This window comes from Anopheles funestus, chromosome 2RL (genome assembly GCF_943734845.2).
Source record: "Anopheles funestus chromosome 2RL, idAnoFuneDA-416_04, whole genome shotgun sequence".
In the NCBI taxonomy this organism is placed as follows: domain Eukaryota; kingdom Metazoa; phylum Arthropoda; class Insecta; order Diptera; family Culicidae; genus Anopheles; species Anopheles funestus.
Window position 1 is genome coordinate 10,733,736 of NC_064598.1, and position 21,741 is coordinate 10,755,476.

Genomic DNA, 21,741 nt, shown 5'->3' on the forward strand with positions numbered 1-21,741 from the left:
GAGAGCATGAAGCTTTTGGCTGGACCGACTAACCAGGTCAATGGCATGTTTGTATACGAAAATCGTCGTTGAAAAACTATGAATGAAATTACCCGATGTAACTACTTTCGATTGCAGTTTGTGGAAGTTTTAGAACCTTATTAATAGTTATACGGCTTTACAGCAGGATATTGCTTTTTGGGATTTTTATTCCTTCAACTAGGACGCGACAGAATAACGCTTAGCGAACCTACAGTCCTGCCTGTAGCCCAAAACCAGGCCCTTTGGGTTCCTCGGTAAGCGAAGTCAGTTGACCCACTGGTTCGGAGGCAAATCGTCCGTTACGTGGTCCCGGGCGGGGCTGCTGTCCCTTCTTGAGACTATTCAAAATTTCTTCCGTATCGGCTACACTTAAATCCTCCTGCGAATGGTAATTGATGCATTATTATCACATTATCCGCCACATTTCTCTGCGTGTACTAACGTAGTAGTCATCGTTCACCGCCAACATTGGAGCATTAACGCAAGCACCTAGACATTCCACTTCGGAGATTGTAAATTTACCATCTTTAGTAGTTTCACCGACACCGATGCCCAGATTTTTCTAAAACAAAATATAAAACAAAAAAGTATGAAACACTTCCCGAATAACCTGCTTCTGCCGTTTTCTTCTACCTTGCAGCATTCCAGCACTTCGTCGGATCCAAGCAGCCAACACGGGGTAGTAGTGCACACCTGGATGTGATACTTTCCGGTTGGTTTTCGCATAAACATTGTGTAGAATGTGGCTACTTCGTACACTCGCATATGGGGCAGACCCAGGATATCGGCCACCTTGTGCATGGCCGAAATTGGTAGCCAACCGTGCTGTCGTTGGGCAAGGTCCAGCAGTGGAATCATGGCACCACGTTTGTGTCCCTCTGGATAGATATTCAGAATGGCTTCGGCTCTCTGTAACAAAGCACGGGGAAACGTTATTCAGTAGGACTAGCTTATCGTCCCTGGGTTCCATTCAGAAACATTCACGCTTAGCATGCCTTCTGATTATCTGCAGTAAACTCAAACGGAATGCTCGGATTATCCTCGGGCGTATCGCGATGCACGAACAAGTTGTCGCTCATTTTCACCGTTGACGTGCTCAGAGGCCGGGTGGCCCCGAGTCGCTACAAAAGAGCAAGGAAACTTATGTAATGCTGCTGCTGCTGCCATCAAAACAAAAGCCACAGTTGGCGGAATATTTGTCGGCAAACTGGAAGGACGAACGCGCTGGCTTACCATGGCGTTGGCGAACAAGCGCAACATTGCTATTGCTCCGAACAATCGTTTACGACGACGAAATTTTCTACCACCGCCTAGAGCAATCGGCCAATCGAAAATTCCTTATTTGTTGACAGAAGTTGGTTACCCAATGTTGTGTTTTTAGCAGCTGACAGTTGACAAATGGGTTTTTGTTCTCGTGGGAAAAGGGGAAACAATTTTTTTTAAAATCGCGAAAATCAGTGAAGTAAAAATGTTTTGTAAGATTTTTTTTAAATACCTCACTGTTTTTTCTAATTGTTCTTTGAAGGATAAAACCAGAACAATAATGATTTTCTTTTCATAATTTCAAATTTCATCATGAACCACTAAAGCTCACGACCGCCAGCTATAAACGCATCACAAAAAAGTGCTGTCAGTTGAATGCGGCCTTCGGCTGTCAGTGAGAAAGCACGTTGTTGAATTAGTTTGGTTTTCCTAGGTGAAGCGCGTCGCAATCCGGCCAAAATCAGTGATTTTTAGTTACAAACCCAATTTGCAGCATTGGCGAGAAGTTAAAAGTATAGCATCATGTTTATACTTTACGAAACACCGGCAGGATATGCCATCTTTAAGGTAAATAGTGCATTCTGTTCGTGAACCGGTCCTACCATCCTGGGACAGCATGCTGTTGATGGCAATAATCGGCTAGCGTGTAGGAAGTAGTGTTGAGGTTATAAAATTGATGGAATATTTGTTTTCCCATTTTTTTTAGCTTCTGGACGACAACAAATTCAAAGAGATCGACAATCTGTACCTGGAGTTCCAAACTCCGGAAAAGGCGAGCAAGATGTAAGTTACTCCTTTCAGGGCGATCGTGAAGCGCTTCAGATACAGTCAGACGCAAAGTTCCTTTCGACCATCTAAAGTAAATGGTAGAATTTTTGGCGCGTCTAATATTAACTATAGCATGAATTATTCACATTATCATCCGCAAGCTATCAGATGTATAAATTTTGGTTTCATGCACAAACTGCTGCTTTCGTATATTCATCCCTTAAACGATATCATTGGCATATGCTAACTATAAACTACGTTTCGTTTGTTTGTCTCATATTTTTGCAGTGTTAAGCTGAAACACTTTGAAAAGTTTACCGATACAACGGAAGCTCTTTCGGCCGCTACTGCTGCTGTCGAGGGTAAATTGTCGAAGTCGTTAAAGAAAGCACTGAAGAAGCTAGTGGTAGATGATGTACAGAATCAGCTGCTCGTTGCCGATGCCAAGCTCGGTAATGCGATCAAGGAAAAGCTTTCGTTACAATGCGTTGCCAACACGTCGGTACAAGAGCTGATGCGTTGCATCCGCTCGCAGTCAGAAAGTCTACTGTCCGGGTTGCCGAAGAAAGAGATGACGGCCATGTCACTTGGTTTAGCCCATTCCCTTTCTCGCTACAAGCTTAAGTTCTCGCCGGACAAGATCGATACGATGATCGTGCAGGCACAATGTTTGTTGGACGATCTGGATAAGGAGCTGAATAACTACATGATGCGAGTTAGAGAATGGTAAGTGAATCGGGCAGAACAACAGCACCGGTCGCAGTGGAACACGATTTAACCACGCTTGTTTTCTTCTAACAGGTACGGTTGGCATTTCCCTGAGCTGGGAAAGATTCTGACCGATAACATAGCATACGTTAAGGTCATCAAACTGGTCGGCATGAGGGACAACATTGCAGACACCGATCTGTCCGACATCTTGATGGAAGAGCTTGAGCAGAAGGTGAAGGAAGCAGCTGAGATTTCGATGGGTAAATATTTTAAATGTTGTTTTGCTCTGAAGGAAGGTATATGAAATGAGTTAAATTTTCTCATCAGGCACGGAAATTTCGGAAGAAGACATAACAAACATTCAAAGCCTCTGCGACGAGATCATTTCGATTAACGAATATCGTACACATTTGGGCGATTATCTGAAGGCACGCATGATGGCCATGGCACCGAATCTGACCGTCCTGGTCGGAGAAACCGTTGGGGCCAGATTAATTGCTCACTCCGGATCGTTGGTCAATTTGGCAAAGCATCCAGCCTCAACACTTCAGATTTTGGGTAAGTGAGAAGCATTTTTCTTTTAATCATTAAAAGCACGTCTTTCATTTGAAACCTTTTATATCCGCTACAACAGGATCCGAAAAGGCACTGTTCCGTGCGTTGAAAACAAAGAAAGACACACCGAAGTATGGTCTCATCTATCACGCCAGCATGGTCGGTGCGGCCAGTCTCAAAAATAAGGGACGCATTTCACGATCGCTAGCTGCGAAGGCTTCACTTGCCACCCGTGTGGACGCATTCGGTGATGATGTCACAATGCAGCTCGGTATCGATCATAGGGCGAAACTAGAAACCAGACTGCGCATGCTGGAGGAAGGCAACAGCACGAAACTGTCGGGCATGAAGGCAAAAGCCAAGCTGCAGAAATTCCACGCCGTTAGCGAGGTGAAAACGTTCAAGGTCGCCACAGACAGTACGCTACCGTCGACCTCAAAGAAATTGAAAGCAGATGATGAAGCAGCAAATGCACCCTCGCCGAAAAAGAAGAAGGTTCAGGTAAGTGGCTCATGTTGAGATCAGCAAGGCGAAAATAATAACTTGTTTTTTGTATTGCTTTTGTTTCTCCCATAGGATGTTGATATGGAGGAGGAAAATCCGGAACCCGCAATGGGTGAAGGATCCGCCAAGAAGAAGAAGAAGAACAAGAAGGTAAGGAATTCAGTGTTCACAAATTTAGCGACCTAGTGGAATGTAATCACACATTACAAACTACATTGTCGATGTTTATCTCTCTCTCTCTTTCACAGGATACTGTTGTAGAGGAAGAACCCACAGTTCCACAGGAAGAATCCGTGGAACCAGAAATGGGTGAAGGATCCGCAAAGAAGAAGAAGAAGAAGTCTAAAAGCGAATCGGCACAACCGGCCGATGAAAGCATGATGGACGAAAGTGTAGAAATGCCCGGGTCCGCAAAAAAGAGTAAAAAATCGAAAGGAAAAAAAGCAACCGAAGAAGATGAATAGAAAGTAAACAGCGATAAGAAAAAAGGTTGGTAAGTTTAAGGAAGGAAAGTTCTTCTATAGATTAATAGAAGAGGAAGGATGTAGAGGGCGCGAGGGATGGAGGCAATGCTAAGCCAATTTTTTTAGCCTCTTGACTTCCTGTTGCTAATAGGTGAGAAAGGAAAGGCAACGCAGTGCAGTGCAGTGCAGTGCTACATTTGTACAACAATTTTTATTTTCTACCATTTGATAGACTTTCCATTTCGTTTCACGCAACGAAATGTGTAGTTCGTTCTTGATGCCCTTCCTAATATCGTTGATCCTTCTCTAGGCAAGATTTATCCTACCCGTATCATGGGTAAACCAGATTATGTCTCCATCAAGTTTTTTTTTTTAAATATTGAACCCGAATATTTTAATAAATCAGTCTATTTGGGAAGTTTTTTTTCCGCTCAAAATTTTGAGTCTGTTTACTATTCTGTTTGTCACACTCGGTGTTTACTCCCAACGCGCGGTGTAAAGGAAAGCAGTTGTTAGGATTGTCTTTAGTAATAGGAATAAAAATCTTCTATATCGTTTAAGATAATTGTAAAATGGAATATTCATTTGAAAAAAATATATACATAGAATTCTAAGCAAATTTGATTAATCCTTTTGCTAACATATACAAAAAGAAATATGGGAAAACATTACTAAAACATGCCTTTTAACAAAGAGGTAGCGTTCGTTTTGCACATCACTGTAAGTAATAGCAACCATCTCACCAATACATCGTTATCATGAAAGGGGAAGTAAAAACACGCAATAGCACACGCGTAAGGGGAAATGGCGTAAGGATTCGAATGGATGGCGGTGTAGGACCCGGACAGGGGGGCGAGAGGTTTAGGAGAGAACGATTCCGTGAAGTTCATATGTGTTGCCATCGCACTACGTGTCTAAGTACCGCGCGGTGTAAGTCAAATGAGGCCATATGCCAACAAATATAGAGGGAGGTGGAGACTTTTCACCCCTAATATTCTTGTTCTAAAACAAAACAACAAAAACGCGGCACTAAAATCGATAAATCTGAACAAGCAGCAAATTAAGCAAAACAGCATTTTTCAACTGCCAATTTTCACCAACAACCATCATCTGGGGCTGGACATGGTTGGTTAAGTGTACACACTATACACTTAGTACAGATCCCATGTTCCTAGCGAGTGCTGGTAGTGACAGTAGTAACCTGACAACCCGTCGGCAGTGGAAAAGTGGCCGTAACTGAACTGAACGTATCCGTACATGATCGTACACAAAAGATTTTATTGCTTCTAACCGTCCACAATTGGTGAAAAGTAAGGTTTAAAGCTGCTTTCGCGAAAGGAAGGTGACAAGAAGTACCTATTACTACTTCTATTTCTACTTCTGCTACTACTATTACTACTACCGTTGATAATGGTAATAATAATACCACAACCAATGACAAGACAAGTTTGTCAGCGTCGACGAGCGCATCACCGACGGACGACGGATCGGTGCTAAGGATAAGAAGTTTCGTCGTACAGCAGTATCGTTTGTTCCCGCGAAGACGCTCGTCTAGCGCGTGGGGGAAAACCCGTGGACCATCCACGGGAGTTGTGGTGGCGAATGGGTCGATTAAAAATTCAAGCAAATTTCATATAGAGTCGGTTCTGGTTGTGCGCGTAATTTCCCAGTTGAGTGATGCTTGTGGCCTTATCGGCGCTAAGACACGCGGCAAATGATCGAACATTATCTGTGATGGAACAAACTTTCTTCAACCGTGCACAAAGATCTATCTGGGGCGTGGAGAGGAAGCGAGAACATAAGGCGGAAGTGACGGTAGAGAGGTTGGCAAAAGGCGACGGCGTAGTAGTTTTGTGCCCGTTTTTGTGTGGTAAGTAAGGAGTGAGTGAGCTCTAGATACAAGAAGCTAGGACGTGGTGTGATAAATATTCGCTTGATTACTATTTACAACGTTTCGTTAATAAAGCGTATCTTTTGCATATAGAATCAAGTTAATTAGGTGCTTGGAATAGTAGCAGTACATTATTAGTTTCTTTAAAATTAGAATAGACCGTTTGCTTGCATATTACAACCGTATTGTACATGAGCAGTGGACAATAGAATACAAAGACGGAAGAGGAAATCTAAGTATTCAGCTTTGCCTTTAATTTCTGGTACAAATTTCATCCGGACACGAAAGACACGGAAGCTTTCAGCAATTTTTTCCGCATTTCGGTTCGCTTTATTTAGCCACACCATTCCAAAGTGTAGTACACGGTGCTTTGGGTACTTTTTTCGTACACACGCACCACACCAGGACGCTACAGAGAACGCCAAAAGACACGTGTTTCTCTCATGAAGCACATGGCCACACCACCGCCACAAGATGCATAGGTTAGGTTTGTTGATTTTACTTGGCCATATGTGTGTGTTTTTTTTTTCGTTTTCGTTGTGGATGGAAGGGCGAGATTTTTCCGGCACTCTTTTCCATCGACAGTGGCGCATCTTTTCGAGGGGGGCCATCCACTTTTTTCGGACGAAGGGAAACGAAGAGTAAGTGGTGTGGAAAAAAGATGCCAAACTATCTCATCTAAAGCAGATCGGTGTCGGGTGTCATCAACCGTTTAACCGCAAGCAGGCAACCTTTGTCCTCCTCCCTCCACCTTCTTGCTTCGGTGCATGAAATATGAAAATTTACGATGGCGAAAAACGCTTTCTCTCTAGTCTGTGGTGCTTTTGAAGGAGTTTTTCTTTCTTTTCGTTTGGTTTTCTTTTGCACTATTAAAGACACTGTCCATCACATCAGTTGTGTTGTTTTTTGCTTTAGTTTTTGGGAGAAATATTTTCAATGATTTTTCCTTTTCTTTAGAAGCAATTCTATTTTTCATTGTTTGGGTTTAAGTGTAGTGTGTTTAATTGTTATTTTTATATTTTTGCTTTAAAATTGAATCACATTTTTAATCTGTAGTTTATTATTATCACTTCTGCAAAGTTCCTTTGCTTTATTCAAATTTAATTTAATTTAAAAACTACATCAGAATCGTTCCAATAACCTTTACTTTCCCTTATCTTGCATCACAATACCAGAAAAAAATCATTCAAGACAATAAAGATAAAACAGTCGAAAAAGATCGCCCATTTTTAAGGTTAGTTTTTAATTTACCATGAAGAGAACCACCATTCTCGAAAGTATCTCATTTCCTTTTTTTTTCGTTGAACGTTGGCTGTGCAAACCATCCGACAGGACAGCCAGACAGACAGAAGGGGCGAACCCGTCGGCATTTGTTCCACTAAACGGTTCGATGGAATTTCTTCTACGGGATGAGTCTAAAATCCTTTCCAAAATGGCAAAAGGGCAAACACTGTACTGAGAACCTGTCGCTGAAATGGAACGGAACTCGTTCCATCGGCAACACACGGGTTCGAACGATTTGCACACAACGTTCGAGCGTGATCTGTGTGTGATGCCGGTGCCCACAACCTAACGGCACCCAAAAGGCCAGCCATCGTGAAGTGGTTAGGTGGCCCGTGGATGGACGGGTTAAAGGTCCATCCCAGTGCTCCCAGTGCTCCAGGCTTTCGGTTCCAATTTTCACTCGTTCGCTTCATTTTCAACCGAGTTGCGAGTCGTTGATTTTCTTTTTTTTGCGAACAAACCCATTTGTTGTCCCTTCACCGTTCGGCAATAGTGGAGGATCCCATAATGGCTCAACTGTGTGTGTGTGTCTGTGTGACGGTAAAGGTACGGATAGATTTCACGATTTTATTTTTCATTAGCATAAGATTTGAAATATGCATTCCGACCAATCATTTTGTCATCTCATTTCATTTCCACTTTTTCCAACGACACAACACCGCCCGGCTCGGAATGCGAATTGCTCCTCTTTCGTACTCCACGACATCCAAGCGGGAAGGCTTGTCAGGGCGGAGGACGAGTCATTCTGCCATTGATATTGTGATGTGAAGCGAAATCGAACAGATTTTCCACGACCCACCCGGCTGCTGCTCGCCTTGTTTGTATCGTTTTATTTGTCCCGCGCGACATCCTTTCGGACCGTCCTGTCCCGTTTTTGGAAGGTATTTCCTGGCTTCCAATTCCTGCCAGGGCTAGTTCACGCCGAATGTTTGACGGTTTGTTTCGCGCGATCGAAACACACACACACTCGGGGGGCATGTGGATGTGTTGAAGCGCGACAAACAAATACAAAAAAGGGTTAGCTGGCGCCATCGCGCTCAAACTGACCGTAGAACGTCAAAGCTCTCGGGAATGGACAAGGGAAAAAGAGAGAAAGGAAGCAGGACAAGACGAGGACGGGAGATAGGATGTACGCGTCGTATCCTTTCGTGCGGCGCATGCGTGCACGAGACAATCATAGCGTAACCAAACCCTCCCCAAACGCTTTCTCTCTCTCTCTCTCTCACTCTCTTTCTTCCTTGTATCAGTTCGTATTGGTTTATGTGATTGGATTGTCTCATCTGGTGCTTCTCACTTTCATCGTGCATCTATCTCTTTCACTTACGAAAACGAGCACGATTAGAGCAGCACAGCTATAGTGAGCACACACGCAGAAAGTCCTGCTGGCAACGCCTACTTATAAATATTTCCTGCACACAATACAACAGTGTGCAACAAGGATACTTCACCCTATTTTGCATGTGGAAAATCAGGTGGAAAATTAAGCCCCACCACACAGCAGGCGGTTCTCGTGGAATGGTTCCTTTGATTGTTGCTGTTTTGCCATCTCTCACTAGAGCACGCATTGTTACGTGAAGGAAGAGGTGGAGGGGAAGGAGAAAATACCGAAGGGAAGGGTGGAAAAACTATTATTCTCTTCCATCCTTTTTTGGGACTCTAGTATCCACGCTATTAGCACTGTTCTTTTACTGTTTTGGATCCTTCGTTTAATTCCAAATGTGAAGCTTTCAATCCACATCCATCCGTTCGCAGTTCTATTGTAGTCCAGGCTTGGTGGTGCTTTTTTCTTTTATGTTGCACCATTAAGGGTGGAAGGGTGAAAAGGGTTGTTACTGGTGGGGGGGTTGGCGAGGAGGGGTGAATAGCAATATATTTTTAGAAGTGTATTTCGTCCTTTTCCAGCGCACAGCCCCCCTTTCCCTCTGCGAAGCGAAACGATGGGAGGAAATAGTTTTCTCTCGCTCTCGCTCTCGTTCTTTCTCTCTTCGCTTTCTCTTCCCAGTGTGTGTTTTTCCGCCAGCCGTTTTTCCGACCAATCGTTCGGTTCAATTCTTCACCCTCTATCACATTTAGAAAACGGCCCGGCCTCTTCCGTGTGCCCTCATCCCTTGTCACCCTCTTCACCCCTTCTTCTCCCTCCCCCCAAGGAGGGCTCTTTCCCGTTCCGTTTGTTCGATGTGTTTTGTTCTGCCGTCTGGTGTGTTGTGTGAATGTCCTGCCGGGTTTTTCTCGTCCGATTTTGTTTCCCCTTGCTCTCCTCTCCAACATCCTCCTCTTGGTGTTTCTCCTGCTCCTCCCTACGTGACCAACCCAGTCCCGGTACTGGTGTGTTGTGTTTGTTGTGTACGAGGCTACTGCTGCGGTACGCCTCATACAAACGCGGAAAATTACATTCAGTTGCAACAATCGTGTTATCGGGTTTGGATTGAAGTTTCGGGGTATTCCTTTTGTCGTCGCACGGATTTCACCTTTCGTCACACTAAGTGAATGCGTGTGTGTGTGTTTGTGTACGTATGAATGTGTGTGACTTTTTCTTTCTTTGCTCCAAATCTTGACCATCTAAAAAGACAGGAAGAGGCACAGTAAGATGCGTACACATTTTACGCAGACGATAACATCGCATCGCCTAGCTTAATGTGAAGATAGAGGGGCCGTACGATGTCAACTATGGGTTGCTGCCTAGTTTGTTGACAGGCGAATCTTTCGTATCGGAATTTGGTGATGAAAATTGTCTACTGCTCCTCGTGATTACTTCGTCCAGAGTGTACGTTTATGTTTCGGTTTTTGGTATACAGTGGCGGTGAACTATTCATTTGAATTTGTTTGGTGAAATCGTTCCAATGATAGTGAAACAGGTACGTGTGTTAGCATCCGTCTGGGTGCGTATATATGTGTGTGAGTTATTTAAATCAAATCCATGTACGACACGATAAAGTAATTCAAACTTAAACATAAACCAAATAGACTTTTGGTGGATTGAAGAATCTGTCCGAAATCGAAGCAATCTGCGAATTTAGTCTGACAGGTGTGTCAAGTGTGATTGTTCTGAGCAAACCAAAAGAAGAAAAAAAAGAAAGAGGACTACTACGAACGAATCTACAAAATTATTTGCATTCTCGACCGAACGGGCTACAATCAGTGTGTGCTGGCTGCGCGTGCGTATCCTTCTATTGTAGTACATGCGTTCCTGCCCTGCGTCCATCCCTACGCACACACACCTGTCCTGCCCTGCTGTACCGTCGCGTGTAAAGGTGTATTAGTCGAGCGCAACGAAACAGGCTACTCGATCGATCGATGCCTGACGTTTGGCGCGGATCGGATTTGACGTTTCCGGGGCTGTAGTATTGTTGTGGACAGCATTTCATTTAAATTTCACTCCGAAAGCAATCCGACGCATACGAACGTAGTGTGGAACCGTCCGTGCCGTCGCGTACAATGTGTGTTACCGCTGTGAAGCGATGGTTTCGATGGATTAACAACGATTCCGTGTACTTACTTTCGGTTCAGGATTAAAGTGTTGCTTATGGCAAATATTGTGCAATTGTTTATATCGACCACAACCGGTGGATAAGGTGTTCGGGGGAAAAATCAAGTTTTTGTTGCGTTTAATACGTTCGTTTTGCCTGGGACTTTTTGAGTGACAATTCACTGCTGTGTCGATATCGTAGTTCCATTTAGTAATCAGTGAATTGCTTAAATTTGTAACTAATTTTGTTTAAATAAACTGTTTCAAAGTGTTTCAATAAATATCGTACAGCGACGGCTAAAGCTACAAAATAGTATGGACTAACAAACGGCTTTCATATCCACAAAGATACAGTAGTATTATCGTTTTTCTATACATCCTTAAACAAGTGTACTACTATTTAACTAATATTGATTTAAAGATGATGTGAAATTTAAAATGGATTGTAGTTGATACATGGATAAAAATTGTGGAAAGAAGTGCAATGCGCAAAAGTGTTTTTGCCGCAGGTATTTGAGCCTCTGTTTTATATTTTCTCGACATAACATATTCTTACTTTGTTTCACTTCAGCATTATTTGTTTCCTTAAGTGGAACATTAAGTAAATTAACTTACATAAAGAAATTGTTAATTACTGTTGGCGAAATCATACTTTTTTGTAATCTGTACATTTAAAAAAGATCTCGCTTTAATCGACATTTTACATCTGATGGAGTTTGTTTAATGTTCTTCTAACATATTTTAATATTTCTGCATCTACTTATTGCAATTACTGTTCAGCTGTTTCCAGAGCCGTTGGAAAACATTTAACTTTATGTTTACCATTAGCTAGGCATTTCTTTCTTTTCATAAATGCTTTAAATCAGTTTCATTACATTTGTCTCTTTGACTGGTTTCCAATCTGTTAACTTGTTTTAAAAACATTTTGTTCATTTGCTTAAAGATAACAACCGAAAAGGGTGTATCAATGTTTAATAGTTGTAACTTGGATTTTTACCATCAAACAATCTCATGTTTGAAAATGTATTTACTTTCCTCGTGTGCGCACAAATTACTTTAAATAAACACACGTGCCGGGCAAGGGTGAACAGGAAAGGTCAACAGAAATGTAGCAGAGGGTGTTCTGTTTTTTTTTTCTTTTTTTGGTGACATGAGTAAATGTATCTATTTATTGATCTGTATCAAACATCATGTTTCAACACTTAACTTGCTTATTGCATTTTAATTGACCAACACGATTAGTCAATGTTTTTTTCTTTCTGGAATTTCTCAGTCCAGGAATAGCCTTTTGCATATTTTTTAGAACAAATATGGAAAAAAATAAACATCTTTTCCTTTGCTTTTTTGCACTTCTTTCTCGTTAAGCATTAAAGAGTCTTTTGCAAGAAAAAATGAAACACAAACTCCTAGAAATACTTTTTTTACACGCAACTAAAATTATATGCAAAGTATTACGAAGAATTGTTATTTTTATATCGTTTGGTAGATTACTATTTAATGAGGGAAGCATGTTCCCGTGTTCTAACAAGCTTTTAATTAATGGAATAGAATTTTTAATTCAATGTCATGAACATTGCAGATGTTGCATACAAACTAAAGACGTGCGATTTGTTTTTTCACGCACGATCATTTTAACACTTATCTAACCCACCTAAGCCAAAGCAAAACCGGGTTGATCAGGGTGGAAAAGTGGTATGATGGGTGTGGGTGGTGGTCAGCACGTTGTATCAGGTGGTTGCATGGTTTAAACCGCAAAACCCTCAATAAATGCTCACTGAATGATGAATGAATGATAAATGTTTAATAAATGCTGCCAATCGATGTTTGGTCTGGCAACAGGTTTAGTAGAATAAATTCAGGGTTAGAATTCTGCATGATTTTTTGTTGTCGTTCCTTCATCTAAACAATGTTTTTTTTTTTGACTTCCACATTCACGCTGATATGGCCATAATTTAATCAGCTCGGCTGTAACGTGTCCTATGCTGGCTAGATGAATGAAAATATTTTATTAGTATTTAGTTAATGTCTGTTTTGATCAATTAAATAACAATTATTTTTATTTTTAATATCGTTTCTTTATTTTTTTCAATTTGTTTGCACATTTTATTACAATGTTCACAAGCTATTTGATTAGTTTTCTTCGCTTTATATTTCGTGCTTTATTTTAACGTGTTAAAAGGGGTCTAATAAATCGTTATGGAAAGCTGAATGATTTCAATATATCCGATCTCAGATTATAGAAAACCTTAGGAGGAGTTCTTAGGAGTTCTTGGGGACTGCCGTTTCTAGAGTTCCTGGCTAACGGCTTCAAATAAGTCCTTGTAATAATATTGTCGAGTGGAGATGTCACTATTTCAATAGGTCATCCTGGTTATCAGACATTAGTCTTAGGACTATGTATTGGATCTAACACCAGGCAAGCTATTATGTGATATATTACAGCTGAATATCATATTACAATACAAGAACAAAAAGGTTGGAAGATATACTTTACACAAATAATATCATTAATAAGCTTACATCGAATGTATCCCACAGGATCCATTTCAGGAAATGTTTATTAAAGTTACACTTAGGTGAATTTCTTATATTAGAAAAAAAAATCTGCTTTACCGTTTTGAGAACAGCAGTAAAAGCTTTTGCTTTATAAACCTTTCAACTCGCAAAGTTACATCCAACTCCAATAGGCCATTAAATTCACATATTTCGAGCACATTTTACCAAATCAATAAATCTGCCTTCTGGTACAGAAGTTCTATTAATTTGAACTTAATTGTATTATGCAGATTCCCGCACAATATGTGTGTGTGTGTGTGTGTGTGGGTGTGGATGGGTGGACATCAAAATGCATCCCAAAAACCAAAGAAAAATCGAGCTGCGAGGTAAAAGCGATCGTAAAAGATGGCACTAGCACATAATTAATACGGTCAGAGGGGTTTTTTTTCTGTGTGCTTCCGTGTCGCTACACAAAACGAGCGAATTCCATTTCCGATTCACGATTTCCGTTTCGCTCGCTTGATTTACACGGTTCCTTTCTCGCACAACTCGCACTCTGGTTTGCTTCCGTGCTGGTTTTCCCTAGTGCTGGTTTAAATCCTTCCTCCGGTTTCGGTGTGTGTGTATGTGGCCAGTTTCACCGAAACGACGAATGTGTCATCATGTCGCTGTGTCCTGTTGTGCGTTCCGGGCGCATGCGCATCCGCTCTTTATACAATCGAGCTCCAACAATGGCTTACAATGGCAAATGGGGGAGGGAAGCTTAAGGGTCCCCAGTTCCACCAGCAGTGACTGGATGGTGATGATCAATATTCTCTCACCTCCAACACACACAGTATTCCTTGTGAGCAAATAATTACCATTTTCCTAAAATGCAACATTTTCCCGCTTGTTTGCATGTGTTGTTGGAGTGAAGTATTTCGTACACAAAAAGCGAATGCTCCCCCCTTTGAATCGTCTCCTACTAAGTACTGTACCGTACCTGTATTAGTGAGCTCAATCCAGTGGAACACTTTGCCAATGCATGGAAGGATAACGGCACCGTACGAACAGGACAGGAAAGTCAATAGAAAATGGAGTACGAACGTACACCGAGATCCACCGTGCCGGGGGGAGTATTGGGTGAGTTTAGCCTAGGCTTTGTAAAGTTGTAACAACCACTCGGTTATTTTTACGCTTCTGAAAGTGCCAAGGTACGATAGGAACGGTGATTATTGCGAACGGTTGTCCAATCATAAACCCCAACACTGCACTGTAACAGAGCTCGTCGTTCGTTTATTACTAGAACCGCTACTTAGGAAAGTTCACCCCATAAAAACCAACCCCTTATTTCCATCATCTCCCTCCTCCCTTGCTTCCACCACCCAATGCTTTCATCACATGGCCCAACATTATCGATCGCATCGAAGGCCTCGAAGGCTTGTGTACTCGTATGTCTTGATATGTTTGCCCAATTGTCGTCCGTCGTTAACATGAGCGCCGTGTACCGACTTCCGTTTTTGGTTTTCGGTAATACCAGCTAGTAGACAGTACAATTTGATTCCATCCAGTTCCAAATGCAATTGGCATGGTTTGGTTTGAGTTTGCCATTTATCATAATAATTTGTCATTCATGTCCGAACGATGGTTTGACGTTTCGACGGACAAAGTAATCTCTCGGTCGGCTTCTAATTAAGTCAAGTGTATTAGAAGCGCAATACTTTTAAGTTGATTAGAGTGTGAGGGTTAAAGGACAGAGTGGTGCGCGGGTGGGAGTGGCACACTAATTGGGTGTAATGCTTATTACAATCGGGGTAATACTTACACAATTGTCATTCATAACTTGGTGGGCTGATTAAATTACTTCCGGTTGTGCCAATTTTACGATAAATACATTTGACTGTACCAATTGGTTGTAAATAATTGTTAGCTAAGGCAATTCATCTAATTTCCGCATATTTCACATGACAAATAAAGGCATGTAAAACAACAAAAAACAGTCAAATTTTAGGAGTTATTCTTCACTTTGAAAGAGATTTAAGATGCAAAGTTTTAAATGTTAATTTTAAAGCAAAAAGGTTTATAAATGTACAAATGAATGGAAACATTTAACTTATCTTTAACACAACAAAGACAACTAATACGAATGACGCCTAATTTTGTAGGTTTCACAAGCTCTAGTGGCAAAGTTGAAGCTTTTTCTGAAGTATTTTCAAATTGAAGTAGAATATGTAGAAGTAGATGTGAAATCTTTTCACTTTTCTGGAGCTTATCTACTCGCCTCGACAGTAGAGAAAGCTTAGCAAAAGCTCAGAAAAGGGTAAAGGACATTCCAGTTCAACTTGAAAGTAATTCAAAAATTGCTTCAGTTTTATAATTTGATCTCAAACCTCTCAAATACGCAAAAAGGAGAAATATAAATTGAATATTGGTTAAAGTGTAGTTATAAAATATACTTCCGTCTCATGTTAGTTCAGTTTAACGAATTTTCCATCTTGAACTGCCTCGTTCATTATGGCAAATTTTTAGTATAAGAATCTATTAAATGTTTTGCAAAAATAAATTGAATCTATACACTCAGAACTTATCTTCAATGGACCGATGAATCGTTCATTTTAAACACCAAACTGTAGTCATTCAGGTATGGAATATTATTTATGCCAAGACAATAAGAGACAGAGAAAGGCATTATCATATTATGTAGAGAGGTTATCCCGTGGCCATAGGTATTTTGTACAAACAAATATAAAATCTCCATTTGCAATAAAAATGTACGTTATACGTGTAGAAAGAGAAAGAGAGACAAAGATGGTTTCTTCTTCACTTGAAACCATCGAAGAATTGAATAAAATGCTTAAAAAAGCCATCGCTTTCTTCAATATTCTTACAACAACTATGAACGGAATTCACCGGCACAAAGCCACACACCCGTGTAAAGCTGTTAAAATTTTAAACACAAAAACTTCTGTACCGATTTCTTAGCAATCGTGTATAACCTCACTTGAACCGGCTGTACGATGTATGTGTGCCACGGTTTTACTTTAAAGGTGGAATCTGTGACTCTTACACGGCGCTGAATATTTAATCCTAAACGTTTTCCCTTCACGTGCTCCATTGCGCTGTTTTGCTAGCGATGACTTAAAGCACACCAAAACCCAAAAAAAAAACAAACGTGCGCACGGGTCTTTGGGTACGGGAAAACGGGTGGCGGCCACCGAATCACTTGGGAGGAAAAACAAAAATACGAAATGAAGGAAAAAAAATGGCACAAAGCACCAAGTCAGGGCAAGTAGGCAGAATAGGCAAAATACGGTGGACACTCGAGGACGACGACGAAGACGAGTACGCCAATGATGACAACGACGACGTAAGGGCGCAAGATCTTTTTTTCTTCTTCTCTCTCCCTCTCTCTCTCTCTCTCTCTCTCTCCGTTTTTGGCGATAATTTATGCATTTCTGAACGCGCCAAGCGGTGGGCCGCTTACATCTACTCATTTATACATACGGCGGAAACCCGGGTTCCCGGCATCGGATGGGTGCACCCGATGGGGACAAAATCACGTCCCCGTTTTCGACACACTCGGGGGGTGGTAACGCGAAAGGTCCTTGTCCGCGTGCCGTTGTCGCTAGGTGTGTAAATAATGTTTTTCTTTTTTCGTTTTGCTGAATACTATCCCTTGTACAATTGTACTTTGTTCCTCGTTTTGTGATGCTTTTAAATTTGCCATCCCACCAAAGGTTTTATCTGTCCGTTTCGTGCCAAACGGTGGAAAAAGGGTTTTTTTTTTGTTGCGGGAAAAATGGAAATTGAAGCTTACGTAACCGATTGAACATTTCGCTAATGAGCTAATATTTGCGAGTGGTTTTTACTGTAAGTTTCCTCTATTTTTTTCTCTTTATTCACTAACGGGCACCATTTTTCGATAAAGGAAAAACACACGCACACACACACACACACACGTTTGGGGGGTAATTTTCCATTTCTGTGATTGCGATTTGCACACGATGTTTGTGCGTTGTCGACATGAGCTGTGTGTTTGATGTCAGGATCGAGTGCAAAAATGAACTAATTTCGAATGGCAGAATTTATTGGAGGAAGAAACAAAAAAAAATGGATACTATTCAAACACAACTGCGAACGCTTTACTGATCAAACAACGAGCGTGGGCAAATAAGGTCCGGGAGTACTCCGTTGATAGGTGTACTAATGGTGTAAGCTTCCGTTGGACACGTAACACGTAAAACATAATTACTTCCACTCGGAATAGATTGCATCAGTTTATTGAATATCGATTAACATTTGCCAATAGACTGAAAGGGCGTAGTGGTTATTGGATGGTGTCTAAATTTAACATCGTTTAACTTGGTTGGATGATTGAATGGGATGTAATTATTTTTTCCTTTGTTTGAATTGCTTCAATATATGATATGATTTAAAAAAATACAACAAAAAAAAAACTCTCCAGCTCTGGTCGATCAGTTTTATCTGAGGTTTACAAGTTGAAATAATTCTCTCTCCCAAGCTTCAAACTTTTTATATCCGAACATTTCAGAAAATAGGAACTGAACCTCACAACAACAATCATAGAGATACAATATTTTAAATTTAGAAAGAAAATTGAAATTGATTGAGATATTCTGGTAAAGGAACTTCCACTTGGAGGACATGAAATTTCCAAACAAACTTATCATGATTGAATGGCTAAATGAAATTACGAAAAATTTGAGAATTATATTTTATGATAATTATAGTGATTGTTTTTAAATGGAAATGGATAAAATATGTTCCCTACAAAAATCATTCCTATTTAAGATAGATTCCAGACGCAATTTAGAGCTAAAACAATAATATGTTACTCTGCCTGTATGAGACTGTTTATATGAAATGTATTGAAGTGCTTTTGAACATCTTGGAGAATAATTAAAAAAAAAGAAACTGAGCAACAACCAAATCGTACACAAAAGCTCGAAAGAGATTTAACCATGTAAGGATACGAATACGGTACGGGGAAGAAATTTATAGCCACTCGTGTACCGAAATGTACCAAACCATAAACATATTTCAAACGGTGCAATGGTTATTTCTTCCCGGTAAACTGATACCGTGAAGGTGGAATTGTAAGATGATAAATGCATTCCGGTTGGTGGCCAACATTCAACCGCGCTATTGCGAGGGTTCCCAACCAATCCGGACGAATAGCAGCAATTGAGGTTGAAAACAAAACCAAAAACGAAGCCCCGACTAAGGCCCCGAAGTCAACAAATGTATGACGCGGCGAGCATAAGAAAACTCCTGCTCTAGCGTTGGAAAAAACAGAGTCTGCTGGTGTTGGAGCCTTCGGTAGCTGGATGTGGGATTGTTCTGTAACGGGTTTTATGGTTGCCATATTGCCACGAGCGTAACATAATTGGCTGCCATAAAAGTGAAAAACAATGCAATGGAAATGGGCGTACAGTATGCATTTTGATTCGTTTTTCCCTCGTTCGGTGAATGGTTTCTTGCAGGAATGTTTTTCTGGGGGGGGGGGGGGGGGGGCGAATATGGAGCTAAGATTGATAATAGAAAAGAGAAATTTATTGCGACTATAGTAAAGACTATAGGAATAAAATTGTTTCTTTCTTTCTGTAGCAAATCGGAGTCTTGATCAGTTTCGTGTATTTTTGAGCTTGCAGAAAAGTAGACTTTAACATTAAATTTTGTATGTTAGATCTCCAGATGGGAATTTGTATAGATGCTGCTGCCAGTGAACATTGCATCAAATATCATCAACAAAGAGACAATACGAATTCATTCTAAAACATGCTCAGTGGTCTTCGCCGCTCGCGCATGATTGATTATGCACGTGAGTTGCACATGCAAGTAGTGTTAGGTGCATATGCACTTCATACACACAGCTGAACCTACCAGACTTTTGTATCAAAACGGTACGACATGAAACATTACGCACCCAGTCCTTTCATCAGCGGAATTCCGTTTCATCTTCGCGGTTTTGGTCAACTGTTTTTGGCAAATTTGAACCGATACCTTCATCAGCACCAACCTTATCGGTTTGGTTAGATTCGTTTGTGTTTTTTCGAGTTCTAACATTTTGGACGACGAAACATTTTGTCGAGACTTATCGATGGGGATAACGTGTGGTGCTGATATAAAATATACACAGCACAGGAATCGACCAAACAATACGCGATACGCATCTGTGCTCCGGGGGCTTTCTACGTCCAGAGCTCGGTGCTGTGAAAGTATCACACATTGCACGTTGGGCTCTTTGTTGCAGTTCTTCCAACGGAAGTGGTGCTTTAAAATTCATACGATTCATGCTGTATCTGAGGAATTGGGGATGATGTTGAAAAGGTCGAATCTGGATTTGTTTCCGCTCGAATTTGGTAGAAATAGTATAACCCAGGTTAAAAGTGATACGATTCAATCGGAATGATAAAAAATAGACATTTCATGTTAAAAAACTCTTTTTGAATATTTCAGACTTTCAATAAAGTGATGCACTAAACGTATAAAAGACGAATTATATTTTTTACTATTCTGACTATAGAATTGTTGCTACCAGAAAGATGATACGAGATGATTTTTTAGTTGGTGTTGCAAGAGATGCGTACGCCGTTAGGAAGGCTGGGACACATCATGGTCCATCAACTCCATCTTAATTAGAACCTCCACTATTCATTTGAAAAGCTTAAAAAGAGCTTACGGGCCTTGTTGTCCGGTGTCATTCTAATTACATTATCAACCTACTGTAGACTGGCGTGTTTATTTTTATAAAATCGAGAAATCATCACACTGCGTACATGAGTTGATAGTGGGCAAGAGATTTTCACAGACATGGCTAAGAATGGCTAAGAGTCTGTTTTGGACAAGGCCTATGTCTCAGAAGTGTATGAATTAGTATAGTAAAATGAGTGCCAGACCAACGTTGTTGTCGGTGCCGACTTTTAGACTACTTCAAAAGCGCGATCACCTATCTGTTCATCATCCGATGAACCATTTCCTGTTCTGTGTAGACCAGGATGTGTTAATAGGAGGTGGGGTTACTACCATTTTAGTATTTGCGTCCTTAATCGCGTCAATTCTCAATCTCCAAGGTTTTCCATCGAATTTTTAATCCTCTCATAGGTGTCTTCCACCTTAAAGAGTCTTAATACAAAAATGAATACAGTATTAACGTATGTCAGGATGTAGATTGGCTTGGAAGGTGAACCCCAAAGTTTTGCAATCCTGACCTGAGAAGACCTGCAAAGGGTGACTAAGAATTGTTGTTCCACAATCAATTGCCATTTGACGCGATTTTGAAGCAAATTAAAACGTACGCGAGGAGATCCAAGATCTACCGCATGATGAGGATTTGATCATTAATATACACCAATTTATACAATGTTACACAATTCTTCCCTTTGTTTTCGCCTTAAATCTGTCCAATTTCCCAAACAATCGATAATGGTACTCCAAAAATAAGAAATCTCTATCTACCAATCTGTGCTGGTTGGCGCATTATCACCATCGAAATCGCTCCCCATTAGCGACTAATTTCCTTTTCATGCTGTCTAAAGTGTCGAAAAGTTTGATTAGGCGTCTCCATCCGTTCAGTGAGCGTTTGTTTTGACCGTAAGTTGTACGGCGCTGGGCTTAAAGCTTTTCCACCCTTAACAAAGGGAACGAATTTTGTACAAACATCAAGAAACTAAGGACAAACTAAATTGTAAGCAAACTTTACCGATACAACTAGAAGAGTCACATAAAAATACTCACACACAATCACATCATCATCATACAAAGCTTTGTTGTTGGTGGAAGAGTAGTGTCTACTACTACTACTACTATTACTACTTGGTGTGGATGTTGTTTACAGCAGGCGTTGGTAACTGGTTCAACCGAAAATGACCACCAGCATGGTTAATATAATCATGACCCCTAATCAAATGCATCAATAATTAATCTGTTTGGCGTTGTTGTTGTTGAGTGCGAAAGCAACCGATAGATGAAGCAAAAACAAGAACAAAAGCAAATGGCCACAAATCTAAGCGTAAGCCACGAGCGGTTGTCGTGGTGTGGTGTGGGCTGTGATGTTATGGCGATTGTATCGAAACGGTTTCTTCTGCCACTGTGCCACTTGGTTGTGTTTAGTGCCATCCTGTACGCGAAACTTTTACACATAGTGATTGGGAAATTTGAGAGATAAAAAGGAAGGAACAACAAGCTGTGTACTGTGAACCGTAAGAGAAGAGGTTTTCGTTGCGTGTATTTTAGCGCGATCGGTGTACCATGTTTGCGTGAGGCGAATATTTAACTCGGGGAAAAAACAGCGATCTGCTTTGTACGCGAAACTGCAT

General features: G+C 40.9%; 3 protein-coding genes across 7 annotated transcripts in view; 2 read left to right on the forward strand and 1 right to left on the reverse strand.

Annotated features, from left to right (window-relative positions):
• Positions 1-170: 170 nt before the first annotated feature.
• On the reverse strand, positions 171-1,399 carry LOC125765981 (NADH dehydrogenase [ubiquinone] flavoprotein 2, mitochondrial). The gene is made up of 5 exons (XM_049431555.1): positions 1,255-1,399; positions 1,017-1,142; positions 655-930; positions 464-583; positions 171-400 (listed from the first exon to the last, which is right to left on the reverse strand). Exons 1-5 carry the CDS (start codon positions 1,279-1,281, stop codon positions 230-232), a joined length of 720 nt encoding a protein of 239 aa, XP_049287512.1. The 5' UTR covers positions 1,282-1,399; the 3' UTR covers positions 171-229.
• Positions 1,400-1,675: 276 nt separating this feature from the next.
• The window catches only part of LOC125765928 (nucleolar protein 58), a 135,725-nt gene continuing 115,659 nt past the window's right edge, over positions 1,676-21,741 (forward strand). The window contains exons 1-8 of one of the 2 annotated variants that reach the window (XM_049431463.1): positions 1,680-1,851; positions 1,991-2,067; positions 2,341-2,778; positions 2,854-3,023; positions 3,091-3,321; positions 3,398-3,819; positions 3,895-3,972; positions 4,071-4,908. In XM_049431463.1, the coding sequence (XP_049287420.1) occupies positions 1,807-1,851; positions 1,991-2,067; positions 2,341-2,778; positions 2,854-3,023; positions 3,091-3,321; positions 3,398-3,819; positions 3,895-3,972; positions 4,071-4,286 (1,677 nt within the window). In that variant the 5' untranslated portion in view covers positions 1,680-1,806 and the 3' untranslated portion in view covers positions 4,287-4,908. Of the gene's footprint in view, positions 1,852-1,990; positions 2,068-2,340; positions 2,779-2,853; positions 3,024-3,090; positions 3,322-3,397; positions 3,820-3,894; positions 3,973-4,070; positions 4,909-21,741 lie in introns of those variants that run through there. The other variant, XM_049431464.1, reaches the window with a different exon arrangement.
• The window catches only part of LOC125765956 (inhibitory POU protein), a 44,188-nt gene continuing 32,265 nt past the window's right edge, over positions 9,819-21,741 (forward strand). For 3 of the 4 annotated variants that reach the window (XM_049431513.1, XM_049431515.1, XM_049431516.1), the window contains exon 1: positions 9,819-10,316. The gene's annotated coding sequence lies outside the window, so the exon portion shown is untranslated. The other variant, XM_049431514.1, reaches the window with a different exon arrangement.